The following is a 24,689-nucleotide window of genomic DNA, read 5'->3' on the forward strand; positions in this document are numbered from 1 at the left end:
GCCTGGGTTTGTGCCCTACTTGATAGCGGCGTGAACAGACTAATAGAGTGTGCTAAATACTATGGTACAGCAGATGCTCCGGCAGTGGTGGGGGCACTGGGGGGGGCCGCACCCAGCTATGGGGGTCAGGGAGGACTTCCTGGAAGAGATGACCTCTCAAAGGCTATGGAAAAGCAAGCGGGGTGAGTTTAGGGGAAATGACCTTAGACAAGCTGAGCAGAAGTAGGAGTGGAGAGGCTCTGTTGAGTGCTTTCATGTTTCCGGGGTGACAGGGCAGCAGTCAGGGGAGACTGGCCAGGACAGCAGAGAGGGAGGAAGGAGGAAGCACGTTTTTCCTTGCAGAGGGGCCCGATCTGGCACACTGCCATTTGCCCCAAGGCTGGAGAAAACCTGTGGGACAAAATCTGCTGGGTCCCCACACTGAAGAGACCCTGGGCTTAGTTTAATACTTCGTTGTTCTATCTGGAAATTCTTTTTCTTTTTCTTTTACCGTGGTTATACATATAGAGCATAAAATTTCCCATTTTAACCACTTTCAAGTATACAATTACAATGTTGTGCTACCATCACCACCATCCACGATCAAAACTTCTCCACCGCCTGAAGAGAAACGCTACCCGGTTATTAATCTTAAGGAGTGCTGATGAAATGCCTCCTGCAAGGGCCGCATCTTTCAGAAACTGCTAAGGTGAATGCCCCTCCCCCACCCCGTGCCTGTTTCTGGAGGATATGGGTGTCCTGGTGGGCGCAGTTCTCGCTTCTCCCTAGCCATGCGAGGGGGTGGGGCGGGTGGGGGGTGAATGGGGGGAAGCACGCCTGGTTAAGGGTGTGCGCTCTGAAGTCAGACTCTCTTGAAATTCTTAACTGTTTTTTAATAAGAAAGTTCGCATGTTCATTTTGCAATGGGCCATGCAAATTGCGTAGCCGGCCTCACCACACCCTAAGCCGCCTGCCCCGGCCTTTCTTGGCAACCGAAGGGATTTTCGAGGGTATCGTCCAAAAGCTCCGCGCACCTGCGCAACTTACGGGGACCTCGCGGTAGGTCCTGTGTCACAGGGGCTCCGGCTGGTGACCAGCCCCTGGCTGGGGGGAAGGACGCGGTGGGCGCGCGAGGTCCGAGTTTGGGAGCACAAGACCCGAGGGCGGCGGGCGCGCAGGCCGGGAGGCGAGGGCGCGCGGTGACAGGGCGGGCGGGAGCGCAGTGACAGCGCGGGCGGCTGGCCCGGGGCGGGACCCGCCGCCCGGCTCCTCCTCCGCGCCCCGCCTAGCGGCGGCGGCCGCCCCCCACCACCGCGTAGGTCCCAGGAAGAGGCGGCCGCGGCGCCGGGGTGCGTGGCGGCCACTAGGGTGCGCGGCGCGCCGCCGCCCTCATGGAGCCCAACGTGCGCTTCTGGATCAGCGAACGCCAAGTAGGGGCCGGGCCGGCGCGGCTGGGGCGGGAGGACGAGGGCCGCGCCGCGGGGGCCGGGGGCTGGCCGGGCACTTGCCGCCCGCGCGGGCCCTGGGACTTCGGGCGAGCGTCGTGGGCGCCCCGCGCCTCGGTTTCCTCGGGGGAGATGGGCCTGGAGCGCGCGCCACGCGCCGCCCCCCTCAGCCCCCGGCACTGAGGAGGCCCCGGCAGAGGACGAAAGGGACACCCGAGCTTGTTCCCCCGGCCGGGGCCGGGCCTGGCAGCAGCGCCACAAGGTCACCCTTCAGGGCGCCCTAACAGGAGCCCACCCAGGCGGGCGCCTGCCCTCTGCCCCCACAGCTGTTAGCGAGCCCTCGGGGGCAGTGCCACCCGGCTCCCGGGGCCCTAGGCCGCCGCGCGTCAACGGAAAGGGCAGGCCTCGCCTCCCGGCCGCGTCTACGCGGCGCTGGCCAATAGAAATAGGCCGCGAGCCGCCTGCGTAATTTTAAATTTTGCGGAAGGCACGTTTTTCTTCCAAATCGATTTTATTAATAGATATTAATAAAATCAGGCTATTCACCCAAAGAATACAGTCAGTGGTATTTGGTATAATCACATAGTTGAAGGCACATTTAAAAAAAGGAAAAAGAAACAGGCGAAATTCATTTTAGTAATACATTGTTTTTAACCCAGCAGATTTAAAAGAGCGCGTCAACATGTAAGCAATATAAAACGTATTGAGATATTTTAAATTGCATCTTACGCCTCTGGACTCCACGGCCCTAGGATATTCTCTTTCAGGCTCTTACCTAAACTGCCTAGCCCAGTTTTTCGGGGGGGGGGGGGGCAATTGAGAAAGGACAGGGGCTTAAGCCGGGACTCCAGGAAGTGTGGGGGCTGGTTGGAGCAGATCGCGTCTCCTTTCTCCATGGAGGAACCGAGCAGCATTGACTGAGCCTCTACCCGAGTGTCCCTCCTGTGTTAACTCTGGGAGGATGAGGAAATATTCTGGGAACTTTCTAGGCACTGACTTCAGGGTCATTCATGAGATGTTCAAGGTTGCGTGCAGGATGTGAAGGCAGGTGCATTTGACCCCAGTCTGGGCTTTTCACCCCCAGAAGCCATTTCATATTGCCGGAGTTAAGAGCAGGGACTGCTGAGTCATTTCTTGGCCATGTCTCCTTGAGTCCATGAATGAGCCTTTCCTTTTAAGCCTCAGCTTCCTCATCTGTAAAATGGGAATGTCTTTTGACTATTCAATTCAGTGATGCAGGTGAAAGGCAGATTACACTCTAGGGCCCTGGGAGGTTCTAAAAAAGGGTTGTTCTTATTATTATACAAGTTTGTTTTTCTGCTGCCATTAACCTTCTCTCATGCTTTTTCTATCTTAAGTCTTTTGTTCAAAGATTTCTTCAGTGGACAGAATTATTGGACCCTACAAATTTGATCATTTCAATTGTAAGTATTTTCTTGTTTTCAGATATAATGAATTTTGCATTTTATTTTCAAACATGAAGTAACAGAATCTATATATTATTTTGTTTTTATTCCTTTTGAATGAGCTTGTTTGAATGGAAGGGTGATGATACATAAGTGTGCTTTTGCTGAACAGGTAATTCCTGGCCCTGGGCCAGGTGCTGGTGATTCCAAGAGGGTCCAAGCAAACCCTTCAGGTAATGCAGGACAGGCTGGCAAAGCTGCTCGCAGATGGTGAGGAGCTCAGGGCTGTAAGGATACTGGGGAAACCTAGAGCAGGATGTGCTTCAGTTTGTGGGCGAGGGTGTTGAGGAAAGGCTGAGGGGGGGGGGCAGCTGCCAGCAAAGCCCAGGTAGGAGCAAGGGCCACTGTCGCTGGGGCTTTCAGTGCCGGGGGGCAGGGCCCATCTCCAAGGGCCTTGCATGTCAGGGTTTGCACTTAGCCTGCAGGGCATGAGGTGGCATTTAAGCGAAGGCAGAAGCTGGTGAGGTTTGTATTTCCCGTGGGCTCTTTCACAGCCATGTGGCAAATAACCAAAGTGCACAAGACTGTAAGCAGAGTCATCAGATCCGGGGGTGCTTGGACCAGGGGTGGCTGGGGGGTGAAGAGGAGATGCTGTCACTGCGGTAACCCTCCAGGGTGGGACCTGAAGGGACACGCTGCTGGTGCTCAAGATATTTTTTTTTTTGAGATTTATTTTTATTTCTTTCTTTCCCCTTCTGCTCTCTGTGTCTATTCGCTGTGTGTTCTTCTGTGTCCACTTGCATTTTGCATTCTTGTCAGCAGCACTGGGAATCTGTGTCTCTTTTTGTTGCGTCATCTTGCTGCATCAGCTCTCCATGTGTGCGGCTCCGCTCCTGGGCAGGCTGCACTTTTTTCACCGGGGAGGCTCTCTTTATGGGGTGTATTCCTTGTGTGGGGGGCTCCCCTACGCCGGGGACACCCCTGCGTGGCACAGCACTCCTTGCACACATCAGCACTGTGCATTAGCCAGCTCACCACATGGGTCAGGAGGCCCTGGGTTTGAACCCTGGACTTCCCATGTGGAAGGTGGATGCTCTATCCATTGAGCCAAATCCGCTTCCCTCAAGATGTTTTTTATGGCTGTGTTTATGAGAGGGAAAAATGAGAAACCAACTGAATGCCCATGAGCAGGGAAATAGATCATAAAAGGTGGTCTCTTCGTACCGTGGGATACAGATGAGCTGATAAAATGATGACCTAGCTATTAGCATAAGATATCTTTGTTAAGTGGAAACACATCTATGATGGTAAATGGAATCACATGTATTATCTAGGGTGGTAAGTGGAAAAAGCCAGGTACACAGAGGAGAGTGTGTATGCAAATTTGAACACTCAGAAAACAGTACTATATGTTATTTGTGGGTGCGTGTATTCTTGGAGATGTGTGTGTGTAAGTGTGCAATGTGGACCTGCAGGATGTGCCCTGAGCACACGATAGTGGGCGCTTCTGACGCAATGGGGAGGGAAGTGAGGCTGGAGCTGATGGCTATCTCCTTGGGAAAAAAATAGGGAGTGAACAGGAGCTAATGTTTCCTGTCAATTCTGGGTGAGGGGATTGTGAGTGTGCCATCATTCTTTGTATTTTTCTGTTTTAAAATTATTTTTCTCAAATTAAGGGGGAAAAAAGAGAGGAAACAAGTGTGAACTGAGTAGATGGGGCGGGGCACCCGAGTGGAGGGACTGCCAGGTTTCTGACTTGCGAGGCGGGTGATGGCACCATTCGCTGAGACAGGTGCTGTCAGAGAAAACCAGGGGTGAGGAGGCAGCTGCAGCGGGGTGCACCAAGGGGCTGGCCAGGAAGCTGGGAGGGTGCGTCTGCATTTGAGAGCATCTGAATGGAAACGCAGGGAGTGGAGAGCCTATTCGACAAGTGGCAGGGAAATGAGGTGGACAGTTTAGATAGTGTGTGCTGGTGGGTGAGTCAGCCTCTTATTCCAAAACCCATGGTACATCTGAACAGTGTTGAATTCATTGCATGATTTCTTTATATCTGATTCTAGGAAAAAATAGAAAAATCGAGGCAACTGTTACTAACTGGTAAAGATGCATCCAGAGACAGCGTGGAGGACCAAAAGGTGTGTCCTGTGTGCCCAGATGGGCTGGGCGTGGTGGCCTGCCGATGATTGTACCTGCATGGTCTGAAGTGTGGCATTTTGCCCTTCATCGTGGAACTGTAAACGCTGCCCAGGGGTGGGCTAGTTTCTTAAATGTACTTAGAATTCCTTCTCATAAACCCACTAGAGCAGGATTCGTCCTGTGCATCAGGGGTTATTGCCATGGCAAACTCCAGAACCCAAGTGGGCCTCCCAAGTCAGAATTGGACTTCCCAGATTCCCAGAATTGGACAGCAGTCTGGGCAGGGAAATCAAGTAATTGTTATCTGCCATGTAGTGGCCCGAGTGCTGTGCGGGGCTTTCCAGAGTCCACAAACACCAGTCCTGCAGACAGGAAGTGGAAAACACACATACTCAGCTTGGTTTTTCTAAGAGTTTGTTGGGGCCTCTGGGCTGACAGCATGGCCCTCTCTGTTGCAAGTGACTTGGCTTACGACGCAGTGTCATCGTTGGCACACAGCTGCTCTGTACCAGGGGCAGGCTGGATTCGGGGACTGGGGCGTTGCGGGGTGCTGGGCTGGCTCACTGGAGCCCTTGGTCTCTTTTCCAGGGCTAAATTCGGTGTTGGCCTTGAGTCCTCTCCAAGGTCAGAGGACTTTGTAATGTTCTGGTCATTTTCTTTATGTGGATAGTCTTTTTTGCTTGTTATTTGTTTTTGTTTTTAACTCTTTATTTTTAAATACTTCCAAATTTATAGGACAGTTACAAAAATAATACAAACCCCAAATGGAGAACTCCAGCCCTACCCACCTCTAGCCACCCTGATCAGCCAATTTTAACATTTTGCCACATCTACCGTATCTATCTATTTTCCAAACATTTCAGAGTAAGTTGTATACGTCATGCTCCTTGAACACTTAATACTGTCAGGCACATTTCCTAAGAATAAGGATATTTACTTATGTGACCACCTTAAGTGCAGTTACCAAGTTCAAGAAATGCAACATTGATATAATGCTAACAGTCTGTATTCCAATTTTTTGGTATGTCTCAGTAATGTCCCTTGAAACTTTTCTCCTCCCTTGCTAGATCTCATCCAGGATCATGTATTGCGTTTAATTGTCGATGTCTGTTTATCTGCTTTCTTTTTTTTTTTCTTAATTGTGAGAACATATATACAACATAAATTTTCCCATCTCATCCTCTCCCAAACATATCTTTCAGTGGGATTAATCACATTCACAATATTACAGTACCCTCATCATCTTTCATTACTAAAATTGTCCCATCTGCCCAAACAGAAACCCTACACCCATTATGCATTTACTACCCACTGCCTCTGCCCCATCCCTGGCAACCTTTATTCTTAGCTTCTGTCTCTGTGAGGGAGCATGTTCCCTGAAAATTTCTTTGTAGTGACCGTGGGGCTTAAATTTAAAATCCTCAATCTTTAAGAATCTCATTTGCTTTGATACCAACTTAACTTCAATAATATACATAAACTATGTTCCCAGGCCCCTCCATCCCCCACCTTTATGTAGTTTTTATCATAAATTGCATATTTACACGTTATAAATTCACAGCCACTGATTTATTATTGTAGTTTATGCATTTACCTTTTAAATACCACAGGAGTAAAAAGTGAAGTTACAAACTCCAGTTTTTATATTTACCCAAGCCATTGCCCTCAATGGAGATCGTTATTTTATCTTGCAGCTTCGATGATCTATTGTCTTTTGTCTTTCCTTTCAACTTGCAGAACTCTCTTTAAGAATCTCTTACAGGGCAGATCTAGTGGTGATGACTGGATGGCTTTTGTTTATCTGAAGTGTCTTCATCTCACCCTCACTTATGAAAGACAGTTTTACTAGGGACAGAATTTTTGGTTGGCACTTTTTTATGTTCAGTACTTTAAATACGTCCTCCCACTGCCTTCGCGCCTCCACAGTTTTGATGAGAAATCAGCACTTAATCTTACTGAGGCTCCCCTGTGTGTGACATGTTGCTTCTCTCTTGTGGCTTTCAGAATTCTCTTTCACATTCAACAGTCTGATTATGTCACCACATTTTCCAATTTGGGTTTATCCTGTTTGGAGTTGGTTGAGTGTTTTGGTTGTGTGTAGTTAAGTCTTTTGTTATATTCTGGAAGTTTTCTGCCATTATTTCTTTACAGATTCTCTCTGCCCCTTTCTTTCTTCTCCTTCTGGGACTCCCACACTGTGTTTACGGGCACCCTTGATGGAGTCCCATGGGTTCCTCGGGCTCTGTTCACTTTTCTTCATTTTCTCCTTTCTGCTCCTTGGACTGAATGATTTCCGCAGTCTTATCTCCACGTTTTCTGATTCATTCTTCTACCAGCTCCAATCTGCTGTTGAACCCCTCTAGGAAAGTTTTAATTTCTGTCCTGTGGCCTTTAGCTCTGTTTGATTCCTTTCATAATTCCTCTCTCTATTGATACTCTCTTTGAGCTCGTATGTCCTTTTCCTTTAGTTCTTTTTCCATGTTTTCCTGTAGCTCTTTGAGCATATTTGGTACCATGTTTTGTTTTTTTTAAAAGGTTTATTTATTTCTCCCCCCATCTCCCGTTGTCTGTTCTCTGTGTCCATTCGCCGTGTGTTCCTCTGTGTCTGCTTGTATTCTCATCAGGTGGCACTGGGGATCTGTGTCTCTTTTTGTTGTGTCATCTTTTTTCTTTCTTTTTTAATATTTTTTTAAAGATTTATTTATTTATTTCTCTCCCCTTCCCCCAACCGCCCCCCCCCCAGTTGCCTGCTCTGTGTCTATTCGCTGTGTTCTTCGGTGACCGCTTCTATCCTTGTTTCTTTTCGTTGCATCATCTTGCTGTGTCAGCTCTCCGTGTGTGCGACGCCATTCCTGGGCAGGCTGAACTTTCTTTCGCGCTGGGCGGCTCTCCTTACGGGGCGCGCTCCTTGCACGTGGGTCTCCCCTATGTGGGGGACACCCCTGTGTGGCACGGCACTCCTTGCGCACATCAGCACTGTGCATGGGCCAGCTCCACACAGGTCAAGGAGGCCTGGGGTTTGAATCGTGGACCTCCCATGAGGTAGGCAGATGCCCTATCCATTGGGCCAAGTCCGCTTCCCATGTTGCATCATCTTGCTGCGTCACTCTCTGTGTGTGCGGTGCCACTCCTGGGAAGGCTGCGGTTTCATGTGGGGTGGCTCTCCTTGTCTGGGGGACACCCTTACGCAGGGGCATCCCCGCGTGGGCCGGCACTCCTTGCACGCAGCAGCACTGCACGTGGGCCAGCTCACCACACAAGCCAGGAGGCCCTGGGCATTGAACCCTTGGACCTCCTCTATGGTAGGCAGACGCTCTGTCTCTTGAACCACATACACTTCTCGATACCATGTTTTTTAAATCTTCGTCTGTTACATTTCAGGGCTGGTCCTCCTCCTGGATGCTTTCTAATGCTTGAATCTTCTCCTTTGCCTGGGCCATCGCTTCTTGTTTCTTTGTATGTTTTGTGACTTTTTTTTTTAATGTGTGACCTTTTTGAAAACTGGATATTTCTCGATGCCAGGAGCTAAAAAAAAAAAAAAGGAAAACACTTTAAACACTTTACAGATTGACCTGTGCAAGTGCTCTCCATCAAGGTTTATTCACACAGTGAGTTTGGAGACTAGCTCCAGGCCAAAGCACAGGGCCTCCCTCGTCCTTTCTGTGCATGTTTCTTGTCTTGGACTTGCCTGTGTGGCCCTAGGAATGCCCCCATTTACGTGGTTCCGAGTGTTCCCTGTTCCCTAGGAAGCAGTTTCCTCCCAGTCCTGGGCACTGCCCTGTGTGCCCTGCAGCCAGCAATCCCTTGCCCAGGCAGCGGGACTCACTGTTCTCCCCGGCGTTCCTCAGGAGAGCCCACGAAGTGCCTTCTACACACAGGGCGAGTTCTGGGATGGCAAGTCCCTCAGGCCACCCCTGAACAGATTGGGCCAACATACATGCTCCCAGTATGTGCACGAGGGTCCCTCGGGGACCAGGATCCACCCTGGCAGTACGGAGCTGGTGGGGGTGGGAGGGACTGGCCTGGATGCCAGGAGGAGATCCTGCCGCTTTTAAGTAGACTTTCTCATGCTTCGGAACTTGCCCTGATACTGCAGTCCTTGATTTCTGGAGCTTTGAGAGAGATACTTCTGCCAGTTCTTGCTGGTTGTGCAGAGCTTCTGCGGGAGGTCTGCAGTGCTTGTCGTTAGTTCATTTATTCATTTGGTTCATTCTTTTTGATTTCTTGTGTCCATGGGGTAGAAAAACAGTTCTGACCCTCCCCCTGTGAAAGGCAGAGCCAGGGTGGCACCAGAAATGAGACTGGTGCCAGACTTCCTTTAAAAGCTGTCTTTGTTTTTTTTCTTTTTTTTTTTTTTCAGATACAAGAGGCGTGGAAGAGAAGTCTTGTAAGTTTCAGCCCCTTCCTAATTTTTAGTCTCCCGAAATAACAAAACCAAACATCGGGCTAATATCTGTGTTTTCCTTTTTGAAGTCCACAGTGCATCCTGACAACAGCAAACTCATCCCTGTTCTCTTTCGACCTGCAGGTGAGTCGGTTCTGATATTCAGAAGTGGACTCTTTCTCACAGTTATAAAGCAGGACAACTCTGCCCGCCTTCCTTTAATTTTGTTTATCTAGGACTCCTAACAGTGAGTCGGGAATCCACCGTTTGACAGGGCAGGGGTTGAGAGTGGAGGGTCCTGAGCCCTGGGCAAGGGTTTCAGGCCTGGATTTGAATCCTGCCCTGCTCCCTCAGGCCTGTTGGGCGTAATTGCTTATTCCATCCCTGGCTCTGGTGCTTGTAACTCATAAATGCTATCACTAGGAGTGTCACTCGATATCCTCTGCCATTTGCATCCTGCCTAAGAGGAAGGGAATAAAATCCATGATCGTATCAGGCCCTTCCAACTTCAAAATTATATATATATATAATATCTATATCTCTATATATGTGTGTGTATAAAGCAAAAAACTGCGAAAAACGCATCTATCCCAGAATTCAGGTTAAAAAGAAAGAGGTGAGTCTTAGATGCCAATATGGACACCTGGGCTCCAAGAACCAGTATTAAGGAACAAAAGAAAGGTGTGAAACAGGACATAGTGAGCCCGTTTCTGTAAGTAAGGGCTGTGTGTTTGTGAGAGAGAGATGAGAATATGAATAGGTCCTGGTACTTGTATTCAAAAATTCATTTGGAAGGACGAACAAGAAATGGTTAGTGCTGCTTCCTTTTGCTGGGAGGGGCCGGGTAGACTCAGGGAAACCCTTCTTGTTATGTCTTTCTGTACTCTGCTCTTGTCTTTTTTTTTTTTTTTTTTCGCTATATGTACCTATTTATTCTTTTTATGTGGAAAAAGGGGAAAAAGAATGAGTAAAATTTCCTTTGAAGTCTGTGACTTGGGAAGAATGGAGAAGAGGTGTGGGCAGGTCTTGGGTTCGGGCCCTGGCGGGGCAGTCCCTAACGGCTCTCCTCTGCTTTGCCAGCTCTCCTGCCTGTCGCGGGGCCCCTGGTGAGTAAGCTGCTCGCGCGTGTCCAGCCCTCTCCTGACCTCAGCTTGTGATTTAGTTTCCTGGCTGCTTAAACTAATGCCAGGCCTGGGCTCGGCTTAAACGACCCTGCCCACACCACCACGTCATGCCGTTCCCTTCTCTTCCTGAGTCCTCCCCCAGGTCGGGCCCTTACCTGGGACCCGGAATTACCTCCCGGCAAGGCTGTCCCACCTTGGCCTTGTACACTGATGTTTGTCCATGTACTGCCTCCGTTACTCATTCCCACACCGACCTGCATCCATGTCCTCTGGCCACGGCGCGCTGCTTAGCCTCCTCGGTGTCCTCAGAGTGGCCAGCTCGGTGCCTGGTGGGCGCCCACTCCACATCGGCCTGTCCGCTGGCCCGTGGCCCCCTGCGGCCCCACCTTCCTCACCTCGTCCCAGCTCCTGCAGGGCCCAGCTCCTTATCTCCCCTGGGATATTTGCTCCTACAAGCTCTGCCTCCTCCCAAACACTTACAGCTCTGTTTTACTTTCTTCTTAAAAGGTTTTTTATTCGCTGCTGCCAGCCAAAGGGATGAAGTCCATGATTTTACCTCAGGTAGCAATTATTTCTGTTTCACGATTACTGAGTTTGGTAATGCGTAAAACCAAAACGGGTTGCCTTTGCCTCTTTTTGCAGTTTTTCTTGTATACCTACACTACAGCATTTAACGTCATCAATGGAAACGCAAGTTATGTGAGTGCTGCGGAGCCTGGAGGGTGTGCAGTTTGGGTTTTGTTTCCTTGGTAGGTTTGTTTTAAATTATCTTTATGGGGTAAAACTGTGGTCTTTACTAAATATGTATTTTTCTTTTTCTTCAGAGTCATCGTCCACAGGAGAGTATATTACTAGGGACAGGAGTAATTGCTTCTTCAACCTTTTTTGGAGTAGGTATTTTTTTTTTTTTTAAGATTTATTTATTTTTTTATTTATTTAATCCGCCCCCCTCCCCCAGTTGTTTGCTCTCTGTGTCTATTTGCTGTGTCTTGTTTCTTTTGTCCGCTTCTGTTGTCAGCGGCACGGGAAGTGTGGGTGGCGCCATTCCTGGGCAGGCTGCACTCTCTTTCGCGCTGGGCGGCTCTTCTTATGGGGCGCACTCCTTGCGCGTGGGACTCCCCTACGCGGGGGACACCCCTGCGTGGCAGGGCACTCCTTGCACGCATCAGCACTGCACATGGGCCAGCTCCACACGGGTCAAGGAGGCCCGGGGTTTGAACCACGGACCTCCCATGTGGTAGACAGACGCCCTAACCACTGGGCCAAGTCTGTTTCCCTGGAGTAGGTATTTTTAAAGATCTTTTGACTCTTTTTCCTCAGAATCAAAAAGCCTTATTTATTCTAATTATAAATTTATGTTCCCACTTAAACAATTTAGAAAATATGGGTAAGTCGTAAAGAAGACAATAAAAGGTACCTGTAATCCTGTCCCCAAATTACCACGTTAGCGTTCTAAGTTTGTTGGCATATGCTCCATGCTGTTAACCTAAAATAAACAGAGCAGGTGTAGCTCAGTAGTTGAGGGCCTGCTTTGCATGTACAAGGTCCAGGGTTCAATCCCTGGCACCTCCTAAAGGAAAAAAAAAAGGATCAATTCTGCCACACAGGCATGTTACACACGTTGTATGTAGCTTTGCATGTTGGGACGCTGATGGTTAGGAGTGTAGCTATGAGTCAGGCGACCTGCCCTTGAAGCCTGGCTCACACCTGAACGGCTCTGTGACTCTAAGCGAGTTGTGTGACGTCACTAAGCCTCGGCTTCTCTGGAGAACAGGGAGTACGATAGGATAACACCAGCCTCCCTGCTGCAAGAATTGAAACGACAAGCTACACGGACAGCCCTTGCCCACTGGCTCACCTCTGAGAGCAACGGGGTGATCGTTAGCTGCCGGTCAGGTATGGTCTGCGGATTTTGGGACCCATGAAATACTAATTTTTTCTCTTACTTTTTAGGTAATCCCTCATTTGGTAAAAATGAGGTTTTCATTGGCCAGCTATCATGCTCGCTTTTTGATCGGAAGAGCCTTGCCTGTCATTTTTCTCGGTGAGTGGGAAGGCCTGGGAGCATGTCTGAGCCTCCCGCTTGTCTCCAGAGACCCCCGGCCCCTTGCCCTGGTGTGGTCACTGCAGCCGCCATGGGCAGCCTGCTGGGGCCCACGGGCCTGGTTAGGTCTTTGAGAGGTGACACTTTCTCTGTACCCATTTCATCGTCACAGGATGAGTACAAGCCTGGAAACAACGTTACTTTTTTTTTTTCCTCCTGCTTCTGGGAGCTGTTTTGTTTTAATTAGAGAAGTTGTAGGTTTTCAGGAAAATCATACAGAAAGTACAATGTTCCCATGTACCTCCTCACACACGCAGTTCCCTGTTGTTAATACTTTGCATTTGTGTGGTGTTTTTGTTACAAGCGATGAAACAATGTTATTGTAATTACTCTGGTAAGTGTAGTCCATAATTTACATTAGGGTTCATTGTGTTGTACAGTCCTTGAGTTTGTTTTTTTTTTAACATTTTTATTCTGGTAACATATATACAACCTAAAATTTCCCATTTTAACTGCATTCAAATATACAATTCAGTGATGTTAGTTATAGTCACAATTTTGTGCTACTATCACCACCATCCATTATCAAAACATTTTCTGTCTCCTCAAACAAACTCTGTACCCTTTAAGCATGAACTCCCCATTAAGTATTAACTTCCCATTCCTGAAGCCCACTCTGGCTTCTGGTAACTGTATTCTACTTTCTGACTCTATGAATTAGCTTTTTCTAGTGATTTCATATCAGTAGATCTACAGTAGTTGTCCTTTTGTGTCTGGCTTATTTCACTCAACATAATGTCTCCAAGGTTCATGCATTGACACTTGGTTTGCGTCCATCTTTTGGCAGTTGTGAGTAATGTTGCTGTGAACATCTTCTTGAATCTGTGCTTTCAGTTCTTTGGGGTGTACACCTAGAGGTGGAATTGTTGGGTCATATAGTAATTCTATACCTAATTTTCTGAGGAACTGCCAAGCTGTTTAATACAGTGCCTGTACCATTTTATATTCTCACCAACAATGAACAAGTGTTCCTGTTTCTCCACATCCTTTCCAACACTTATTTTCTGGTTTTTGTTGTTGCTGTTTCTTTCTTTCTTTTTTTTTTTAATAGTAGCCATTCTAGTTGGGTATGAAATGGTATTGCATTGTGGTTTTGATTTGCATTTCCCTAATGGCTAATGATACTGAGCATCTTTTCATGGGCTTGTTGGCCATTTGTATATCTTCTTTGGAGAAATGTCTATTCAAGTCTTTTACCCATTTTTAAATTGGGTTGTTTGTCTTTCTGTTGTTGAGTTGTAGGGTTTCTTTATACATTTTAGATATTAAACCCTTATTGGATATGCAGTTTACAAATAACTTTCTCCCATTCTGTGTATTCTTTTTATTTGCTTGATAAAGTTCTTTGATGCACAAAAGATTTCAATTTTAATGAAGCCCCATTGATCTATTTTTTGTTGTTATTGCTCATGCTTTTGGTATAAAGTCTAAGAAACCATTGCCTAACACAAGTCTTGAAGATGTTTCCTATGTTTTCTTCTAGGAGTTCTATGCTTTTGGTTCTTATGTCTTTGTTCCATTTTGAGTTAATGTTTTATATGATATGAGGTAGGGGTCCACCTTCATTTTTTTGTATATGGATATCTGGCTTTCCTAGTACCATTTGTTGAAGAGACTATGCTTTCCCCATTGAGTGGACTTGACACCCTTGTCAAAAATCAATTGGCCACAATTGTGAGACACAACTTACACTTTAAAGGCTATCTCTGTAGGCCCTCTAATGCATTATTTCACTTGATTCTGACAACTGTGGGTTGGTTCATATTATTTCCATTTGCTGATGAGGAGACTAAGCACACAGAGCGAGGGTAAGTAACTTTCCCCGGGTCACACAGCAAACAAGGATTCTAGCCAGTAGTCTGACTCCAGAGAGATTAACTGACCTTTAAAATTTGCCAGCCTACAAACCCATGAGTTCATGCTCTTAATTTGGATTTGGAAATAGAGCAGTTTGAAGAGCCGGTGGCACGGTGATGAAATTAGGGAAGTCAGTTACAAAAACCTTCACCTAAGCAAAGAAGGGGGGTGTATTTCAGAGGTCCTGTGGGTTCTCCTGGCATCCCATCAGGGAGCAGGGCTGGGCCTTGGGGTGCAGAACAGGGTACTGGATTCATCTGGGATCCGAGACTGAGTGGTGGGCAGTTCTGGGCAATTTCACAGCCCAGGCGAGGGCTTGGTTGGCCCAGCCTATGACCACCCCAGGGCGCGGTGGGGTGGGCAGCCATCAGAGGAGAGGGGCTCCAAGTAGATGGACACCAAAGGCGATGCTCTGGTGCTGGAAAGAAACTCAGCCCTCGTCCGGGCATCCTTCTCTTCTTCTCGCCTACAGCTCAAGTCAGTGGCATGAATGTCTTGGCATCCCGGAGCTTGGAGTCTGTGCGAGGGATTGAGGTCATGGACAAGGACGGCAATGTCATAGGCCACTCCAGAAGAGCCGGGGAGAAGGTAGGGGCAGGATGAGCTGGAGCTGCCTGCCTTTGGGCACAGAACTGAACTTTCTCTTTGAGAACTGGTGAGCAATTCCTGTCTCCAGCTTGCCCTCGTCCTCTCTGCCTCTGTCTGCTCTCTGATGTTTATAATTGGGCGTCAGTTCTCCGAGCTCGGCCTTCCCCTCCCAGCGCATTGGTTGGGGGTCCCTTTTGAAGAGCGGGTCCCCTCCCAGCCTGCTGTGCCCCTGTGGAGGTCACTGGATGCCCTGCTGTGGCTTTCCCAGAAGCCCCCCTCTTCCACGTCATGGTTTTCTGATTATCTTTAAGGACCAGTTTTTTGTTTTGTTGTTTTGTTTTGTTTTGTTTTTTAAAGATTTATTTATTTATTTAATTTCCCCCCCTCCCCTGGTTGTCTGTTCTTGGTGTCTGTTTGCTGCGTCTTGTTTCTTTGTCCGCTTCTGTTGTCGTCAGCGGCACGGGAAGTGTGGGCGGCGCCATTCCTGGGCAGGCTGCACTTTCTTTTCACGCTGGGCGGCTTTCCTCACGGGGCGCACTCCTTGCGCGTGGGGCTCCCCTACGCGGGGGACACCCTTGCGTGGCACGGCACTCCTTGCGCGCATCAGCACTGCGCATGGCCAGCTCCACACGGGTCAAGGAGGCCCGGGGTTTGAACCGCGGACCTCCCATATGGTAGACGGACGCCCTAACCACTGGGCCAAAGTCCGTTTCCTGTTGTTTTGTTTTGTTGGCTCAATTCAACACAGCGACTTGTGTGAGCGTTCAACCGTAAGAACCAGAAATAGCCCATGGTAGTTTCATTTTGGGTGTGGACTTTTAAATTCTATATAATTTATATAATAGATAGAAAAACACATTTCTTTTAGTTTCATTTACAAACACTCCAGACCCACCAAAGGGTCTGGGGGCTGGGCGGCACTCCGCAGCATGCGGGCGAGCCTGCCTTCACAAGGAGGCCCCCGGACACAAATCCAGGGCCTCCCATATGGTAGATGGGAGCTCAGCTGATTGAGCCACAGCCGCTTCCCTCGTCAACTCAATTTTAATTCCGGAGCATTAGTATTGCTGGGAACCATTCATCAAGCTGTGGTGTAGAATGAGAGCAATGTCTATCAGTCCCCAAGTCCATCCTGAGCAGCTCCCCTGCCAGGGGCTGTGCTGGGCTCTGGGGTGCCCACGTTCTCTCTAGCAGCCTCGGCCTCCCAGCGGGGAGGAATCCCAGGCCCTGCTGGCCATCTAGGGTCTGTCTCACCAGGAGGAACTTCACGTGTGCATGAGGGCCAACTTAGGGGAAAAGAAAAGGTGTGATGGCCTGTTTTTTTTAAAGTATCTTTCTTTTAAGAATAATGTGTCTGCAACTGTGCGTAAGCATATACGCATTCTTTCTTCATTTTCTTGTCACTGAGAGGTTTATTTCTTTTGGCTAAAATTTCAGAAACTGCGTAACCAGCAATATCTGATTGAAATAGGGCACCTTTGATCAGATTTCAGAAGACTGGTTTATGTTGTTTTCCCTACCGGCCTTGTGAGCCACTCAATGGCCGACTGTGAGATGTCCCCCGTTGCCTTTCGATGACGGTGTCTCATTTGGAACGACTTCCTGTGGCACAGGAGACAAGGGGACAGAGGCAGGCCTCACCCCTCTGACTTGCAAACACAGCAGGCTCAGCAGCCACTTCTCTCGTTCCTGAAGTTGAGAGAATTTATTTTATATTCCTGAAACTGGAAGAATGACCGTCCTTGGCTCCCTCCACCTTAGAGGGGAAAGGCCTTCCCTGCACGAGCCCGTGGGTTAGGTGCTATCTGACAGCAGAGGTGTGGGCAGAGGGCAGGGGCACCAGGAGCATGCGATGAGCCCGGGGAGGCCGGCTGCAGCCAAGTCATGCAAAGCCAAGAGCTTGGGCAGTGGTGGGGGCGAGCCTGTTCCTCTTGAGCAGAGAAGTTGGTATTTATACAGTTATGTCCCATCCAGGAGTTGGATTCTGCAGTTAACCCATGAGCCATCTACTATCAAAATTTCTCTTTCGAAAATCCTTAGCGTATACATGGGTTTGAGCACATAATCCATGCAATAAAGTATAGGCTGAAATGTTTACCAGATAAAGCCATGCGCATTCCAGGGAAGAGAGCAGAGTGCTTTAAGCTACACATACACATTTGTGCAAAGTAAAATTCCAGAGCATCCCACTTTTAATTGCCAAGTGAAAGATGAGTGCATGCAGGTGGACCGATGCACATTCCACGGGAGCTGGGTTTTGAGGATACACCCATTGGCAAGGGTGGGATAAACTGGGCAGCAGGTCCAGGATGATGAGGCCAGTGAAAGGGTCCTGAATTGAAATGAAAATGTGGGGCAGACCTTAGTGGCAGATCCAGCATTTCCACCACCGTGACAGCCATTTGGTTCCAAGCAAGGAGCTGTCTCTAAGCTGCCTTTGCTTGCACTTAGTGAACATTTAACTTGGGATGGTTCTGGGGGACTAACAGAGACCACTGTGGAGGAGGGAATACCCCAGCACCAGCCCCCGTCTCGCATGGAACGGTGCATGCCAGGTGTTGCCGTCACCTCATTTATAGGCATTATTTCCTACATGAGCTGGGAGAGTTGCTGTTTGCTTGTCTCTGTCATGACATTGTCTAGAAATTGTTTCACTTCATGGGCTAAGCTGCTTTCTTTCCATTTCCACTAGGCCATTAAAGAAACAGCCTTATCCAGAACAGTGCTGTTTGGGACCTCAGCGTGTATCACGGAAGTCTTAGCCTACCTTTTTAGAAGGTAAGAGGTACTGATCATTTCCCCTGGGAGGAATAAACATTTTGACAGAGCAAAACCCTGATGAAACTTGTCCAGTACTGAGTTTGATGGGATTGGCAGGAAGAAGTTGCTTTAGTAATCTTCCCAGTAACCATCCTTCATCCCAGTGAAGGCAGAGAGGCTGATTTGGGCGGGCGTGGAAATCCAGTTGCGCGTAGTCCAGTAAGCCTGGGAGCTTGCCCAGGCCCTGCCATCAGTCAGCAGGTGTCCTTGGGCATGTCCAGGAACTTGCTGGGGCCCATCTCCTCACTTCTGGAATAAGGGGTGTGGATGATTTGCAGGTTCTTCAAGCTCTCATGTGCTATGAATGTTGCTCAAGCCTTTTCCCCCCATCTCAAGCATGTTTTAAATTAGCGTAAGTGGCCTCAGACTCAATAGAACGTAAATCCCTTTGAGAAGCAAGAAATGGCCTATTAGGGGGAGGGCCTGCCATCAGTCTGTATCCCTGTGGTTACAGATATTGCAAACCCAACTCGAAACTGCTTAGGCCAGAAGGGAGATGTGTCTGTTCAGGTACTGGGTGTGGGGAGGGAGTGGAGCCTGGGCAGCCTGAACAGAAACTCCAGGCTGGGACAGTCCCCTCTGTCCCTCCTTCCTGGCAGTTGGCTTCATTTTCTCCCACCACGGTTTGGCTTCTTTAACTTGATGAGGGATGTGGCTCCTGACAACTCCCAACATGTATAATCACAGCTTCCTAATCAGAGGGAGAATGAAACCCAGGGGAGGGGGACCGTCTTCCCTGCAGAGCAGAAACTCCCAGGGAAGGGTTCTGATTGGCTGGTGGCTGACCCGCCCCTGGCCAGGGTGCTGAGCCTGCTGCCGCTAGAATCACATACAGAATGCATTTTCCACAAGTAGGGCAGTGTCCTGGGCAGAGCTGCCGTTACTGCCTGTGGTCGAGCCAGCTGGATGGGTGCAGACACTGCTGGGTCAGGGTCTCCTGGGCCCCTCTGGCTGACCTTGAAACTGGAGCTCCCATGAAAGCTGGGGTCCTCCAGCCTGTCCCACAAGGCCTACACGAATGACACAGGCTGCCTGGTGGGAAGAGAGAGCCCTGGTTTCCCAGCGAGCATTGGACGCCTGAAAGGACCACGTGCCTTTGAGTGACCTCCCAGAAGCCCCATCCCAGACAACCCAGCAGGGGCTCTTCTAACTCAGTCCCCTTATTTTGCGGCTAGAAAAACCAAAGCTCAGAAAGGGAAGACAACTTGCCCAAGGACACACAGCCAAGGGCACACAGCCGAGGGCAGGGGCTCGGCAGCGTATCCCAGGACTCTGCCTGCTGGCTGGGGTTCAGCTCTGCTCAGCACTCCCCAAAGGCTCAGGGCAGAATGGCAGAGTGGGGCCAGAGTGCCTGGCTTGAACCTCTGACCCACCACTTTTGAGCTGTGGGGTTGGGACAAGTTACTTAACAGGTCACTGCCTCGGTTTTCTTGTTGCTAAGAAGGGAGTGATGACAAAAACCTCAAGGTGGAGTTAAAGTGGGAAAATGCACATCGAGTGCTTGAGACTGCACCTGATGCAGAGGAAGCACTGGTCAAAGGAGCTTTCTTGCCTCTCTGTGGGTTGAGTGGGGACCAAGACGTGGCCTGAAGGGTTAGCTAGAACAGCTGCACAGAAAGTAGCATCGGCCACCAGGAGGGCAGCAGGCCAGCCTCGGAAGGGAAAGCCCTCCCCTGTGAGCTGTACCTTGTCTCTTACAGGACCCAGTTTTTCCTGCAACACCCGGGGTCACTGTGGACTGTGAAATTCTCTTGTACCATCCTGGCCATGGGACTGATGGTGCCAGCTTCTTTCAGTATCTTCCCACAAATGGGACAGGTAAGTTCCCCGCCTTGACCACCTCTCAAAAGACAAAACTTTTTTGTTTTCCTGATTATGAGAGTAAAGTCAATACAGGATTCTACTGGAAAAGCTCAAAAGTTTGAAAATATAAAACAAAACACATTGACCACATAATCCCACCACCCAGACGGCTTGTACAGTTTGGGATTGTTCTGTGTCCTCTCCACGTGCCATCAGGACTTGGACGCAGAGCTGCCTCTGTGGGTCACGCTCCAGGCGACCGGAGTTCCTGGGGGCCTCCCTCCTGGGCGCTGGGCTGAACTGGCTCAGGCTGCCCCTCGCCTTGCGGGAAGGTGGAGCTGGTCAGCCCAGGCGCGAAGCCCCACCCCGGGCACGTGGCTGGTCTTTCTGGTGTGGCCCCCCCCCCCCTGCCATTTCTTTTCCCTAAACTATCCAGGGGTGCTCGGGGGCCCGCCTTGAATAAAGCATTCCCAGGATGTAGAGGCTCCCTCCCAGAATAGACTAGCCACATTCTTTTATCACACTATCAATTATAATCCAAAGAATAAAATAAATAGATTACTTTCCTTCTAAAAAGTCTGGGAAGCTTATGAAAAATAGAAAACCAATGAACATTTACACGTAATTCCATCACCCAGAACCCTTAAACGGTTTTGGACTCTTGTTTTTCTCAGTGACGTATCATAAGTCTTTTTCTGGGGCTTGAAATAGTCTACCTGCTTTATAACTTTGGGTAGCAGGACACCATCCAGTAGAGCTTTCTGCAGTGATGGAAGCGTTCTTTATCCACACTGTTCAATACAGGGGCCACGAGCCAATGTGGCTACTGAGCACTTGAGATGTGGTTAGTGGGGGGAGAAATAGCATTTTTAACTTTACTTAATTTAAATAGCCACATGTGGCTCCTGTCTGTTGTATAGACAGTGCAGTGTTCTGCATTATAAGATATATCAGAATTTATGAGGGGTCCTCCATGACCTCAGACAGCTGTTCAGACTTCCTGAGCCTCAGTTTCTTTATCTGTCAAAGAGAGATGAAGACGATAGGATCTCTGCAAAGGGTTCTTTGCCCGGTGCAGGGCCAGCCCGTTGGGAGTGCCCAGGAAGTGACAACTGCATTATCGACCCTCCTAAGTATCAGCAAACAGCGTGGGTGGCGATTCCCAATGCTTTTTTCTGTTACTGAAGTTAAAACTGGTAATATCCTCCAAAGCACTTAAACGTGTGGAATGATCCTATTCAGGGCCCGAATTCTGTAGGCTTAGGTTTATAGAATAATTATAGAACAACTGTAATGAGGTAGAAGAGGTAGAACTGAACTAGTTGTTATGCTAACTGTGGGCAAGGGAGGTAGCCCATTAAAATGCAATTTTAGAAGGAAAAAAAAAAATCTTACAGGCCCACCTCCTAGAACAGTTTGTTACAGTGCAATTGTAATAATTGATTCTTTTGCAAATAATTACTTCCTACTGCTCAGTACTCCACAGAGAGTAAAGCAGATGTCTTATCTGCAGAGTACGATCATTTACAAGAAATCTTTCCATCTTGTGGCATTTCCAGCCGCTCTGCCGGCTCTCTCTGTTTTTACCCCACGAGCCCTGAGGGCGTGTCCTGGCTTGTGGCTCAGCCTGGGCTTTTGTGGTGGAGGGGGAGCAGCGGGTAGAGGGTAGTGGTCGTTGTGACACTTGGGGCACTGAGGGCTTTGATGGGAGGCTGGGGCCAGAGGGAGCCACACGGGCCAGGGGTCTGGTCTGGCTGGGAGTGGGGCAGAGGGGGGCTTCAGGAGATGCGAGGAAAGGAGCCTTTTACATGCCCCGTGCTCTGACACAGGGTAGCCAGAATCTAGTGACTTCTGCAGAGCTGTTTGCAGTTTTGTCTTGTACAGGTTCGGTCATTATGGGTACTGGAATCCACTTTTCTGGTGCTGGGAGTGACTTGTTTCCTGCCTTTGTGGTTTTATTTTGGTCTTTGTTCCATGCAGCCCATCTGGCTGGGCCCCTCACGGGCACACGGTTCCTTCTGGAAAGGCTGGATCCAGGTCACCCTGTCAGGGGTCAGGCAGCAGCCACTCCCACCTTTCCCCACCACCATTCTTGAGCGTCCCCTCCCCACCCCTGCACAGTCTTTGCCCTTTGCTGGCCTTCTCAGGGGCAAGGGCCAGTAGGTTTAAAGCCCTCGGCTCTTGGGTTTGGTTCGTCAGGCCACTGAAGGAGACTCCTCCCTGCTCAGCTGCAGCCCTGCTAGGACTGGGGTGTGCCAGGGCCACCACAGCCTGGACCTGGGTGGTTGTGCAGGGCTGGAGTGTTGAGAGCGTGAGAGGAAGCTGCAGGTACAGGCGCTTCCAAGAGCTGCATTTGCTTCTCTGGCATTGGTCTGTGTCCTCCAGACACTGGGCCAGGCAATTAATCTCTTGTCTTCAAAACCCTTGCAGGTAGGATTTGTTTTTCCCATTTCACAGGTGAAGAAACTGAAGCTATGGAGAAACTCCCCCATGAGTTATTCTGCCATGAAGTGGCAGGGCTGGGTTTGCCTGGCTCCCAAGCCTGGGCTTCTGCCATGGCTCCAGCCAGATGGTGAAGTACCACACGAGTTGCTTTCTGAAAATGGGTTGTTTTATGTATGCATATACATGTATACACACACACATATATTTATATTTAATTAGAAAGGTTATAGCCAACAAAAATCATGCAAAAAATACAGAGATCCCGTATACTACCTCCCATTATTAACATTTTCCATTAACGTGCAGTACCTTTGTTACAACTGAGGAAAAATTCCATCCTGTCAGTGCAACTTCCATAGTTTACATTAGGGTTCACTGTGTTATACAATTTCCCCCCCTTTTTTTTTTTAAAGATTTATTTATTTATTTCTCTCCCCTCCCTCACCCCACCCCAGTTGTCTGTTCTCTGTGTCTGTTTGCTGCATCGTCGTCTTTGTCCGCTTCTGTTGTCAGCGGGACGGGAATCTGTGTTTTCTTTTTGTTGCGTCATCTTGTTGTGTCAGCTCTCTGTGTGTGCGGCACCATTCCTGGGTGGCTCTCCTTACAGGGCGCACTCCTTGCGCGTGAGCCTCCCCTACACGGGGGACACCCCTGCGTGGCACAGCACTTCTTGTGCGCATCAGCACTGCACGTGGGCCAGCTCCACACGGGTCAAGGAGGCCCGGGGTTTGAACCGCGGACCTCCCATATGGATGTAGCTCAAGTGGTTGAGTGCCTACTTCCCATATGCAAGGTCCCATGTCCAACCCCTGGTACATCCTAAAAACAAACAAATGAAGAAACCAACTCTTATTGGGGAGCAGAAGTAGCTCAGTGTTTGAGTGCCGGCTTCCCATGTATAAGTTCCTGGGTTCAATCTCTGGGACCTCCTAAAAAATTTTTCTATATAGATAAGATTCAGTGTTGTTAATTATATGCTACCATTGCCACCATCCATTACATAATCATTTCCATCTCTCCAAACAGAAACTTTACCCATTAAGCATTAACTCTGCATCCCCTACCCCTACTCCAGTTCCTAGTAACCTGGATTCTGATTCTGACTCTGTATTGTTTCAAATCAGTGAGATACAATATTTGTCCTTTTCTGTCTGGCTTATTTGACGCAACATGATGTCTTCAGGGTTTATCCACGTTGTCACACTTCTGAGGACTTCATTCCTTCTTACAGCAGAATATTCCATTGTGTGTATATTCCATATCTTATTTATCCATCCATCAGCTGATGGACACTTGGGTTGGGCTTCCATCTTTTGGCAACTGAAAAATGCCGCTGTGAACATTGGTGTGCAAATATCTGTTGGAATCTCTGCTTTTACTTATTTTGGGTATGTAACTACAAGTGGGATTGCTGGGTCAGTTTGTTGTCTTTTCCTTCTAAAGCAAACAAAAAAAAACTTTAATATAAGTATTAAGAATTTAACTTTATTTTTCAGATACAGTGCAGTAAGCTTGAAGAGGAAATTCGATCAGCAACAGAAGAAAGTGAACTCTTCTATAACAGAGGGGTGTAGGGGTGAGTTTTAGGTGACGTTGTCTGGTTCTGCTTGAAAGTCTTCCTGTCCACAGAAGATTTGGAGAACTCCGTCAAAGGTGTCCAAGAAGCACCAGCAGTTTCTGCCCTGACTGGATGGCTGAATTACACATGCTCAGACCATGTCCAGGCTGCTTGTGTCTGGAGTTGGTTTTGTTTTTTTTTTTTAAGGAGGTACCAGGGATTGAACCCTGGACCTCATATGTGGGAGGCAGGCGTTCAACCACTGAGCTACATCCACTCTCCTGTGTCTGGAGTTTCTGAGCCTGGACAGAAAAGAAACAGGAGGGTGTCCTGCATGTCCCCTGGGGCTTCTGAGGGGATGGCTGATAGAATCATCAGTTTTCTGTTTGTTCATCTGCCTGTGAAAAGATACAGCGAAAGTACTAATAAAGTTGCATAAATAAAGAAGCGTCCAGGCATTAAATTGACAGCCTATCTCAAAATGAATGTGACCGTTCTGTGAGCCGTTTTAAGGCTCCAACCCCAGACACACTCCTGTTTCTCTGCAGAGCTTGCTCTCGGTTCCAGACAATGAAGCAGGCTCTTTGCTACTGTTGGCCCGGCTCAGGCCCTGCTCGCTGGCAAGGCGGCCCCGTCTCCTGCGTCACCGTGGAATCCAAGGCCAGCCACAGAAACTGCTGGCACCAAGCCGCAGGCGCCCTGCACCCGCCTCCATCCTTCCCTCCTCCACCCACAGTCAGCTGTCCCCTAGGCTCTGGGTCCAGCCGTTCTGTTTCTCGAGTCTTGTTCTGTGGACTCCATCACGTCAGTCTTTCTCTGCTGGCCCTTCCCAGGGAGCTTATAAAGTGCTTCATTAAAAAAGCACACACAAACCCCATTCGGAGCCAAACCTCTTAAAAAGTTACCCACCCTCACCATCTCTACCTAAAATCCACTCCCCCAAGACTCCTCTCTATACCCCATCCAGGGCTCTATCCTGTCACTCTGCTGGGCACTCAGAGCTGGCACTGGCCTTGCTTTCTCCTGGGTAACAGCCCCAA

General features: G+C 48.9%; 1 protein-coding gene across 1 annotated transcript; it reads left to right on the plus strand.

Annotated features, from left to right (window-relative positions):
• Positions 1–1,288: 1,288 nt before the first annotated feature.
• Positions 1,289–24,093, plus strand: SFXN4 (sideroflexin 4). Its single transcript, XM_004460212.5, has 14 exons — positions 1,289–1,409; positions 2,783–2,848; positions 4,891–4,965; positions 9,327–9,353; positions 9,440–9,494; positions 10,431–10,456; positions 10,982–11,035; positions 11,117–11,173; positions 11,299–11,364; positions 12,428–12,518; positions 14,908–15,023; positions 17,716–17,801; positions 19,544–19,661; positions 23,588–24,093. The coding sequence occupies exons 1-14, from the start codon at positions 1,371–1,373 to the stop codon at positions 23,663–23,665; spliced, it is 954 nt and encodes a 317-aa protein (XP_004460269.1). The 5' UTR covers positions 1,289–1,370; the 3' UTR covers positions 23,666–24,093.
• Positions 24,094–24,689: the final 596 nt, after the last annotated feature.

Source organism: Dasypus novemcinctus, chromosome 6, assembly GCF_030445035.2.
Source record: "Dasypus novemcinctus isolate mDasNov1 chromosome 6, mDasNov1.1.hap2, whole genome shotgun sequence".
Classification (NCBI taxonomy): Eukaryota; Metazoa; Chordata; class Mammalia; order Cingulata; family Dasypodidae; genus Dasypus; species Dasypus novemcinctus.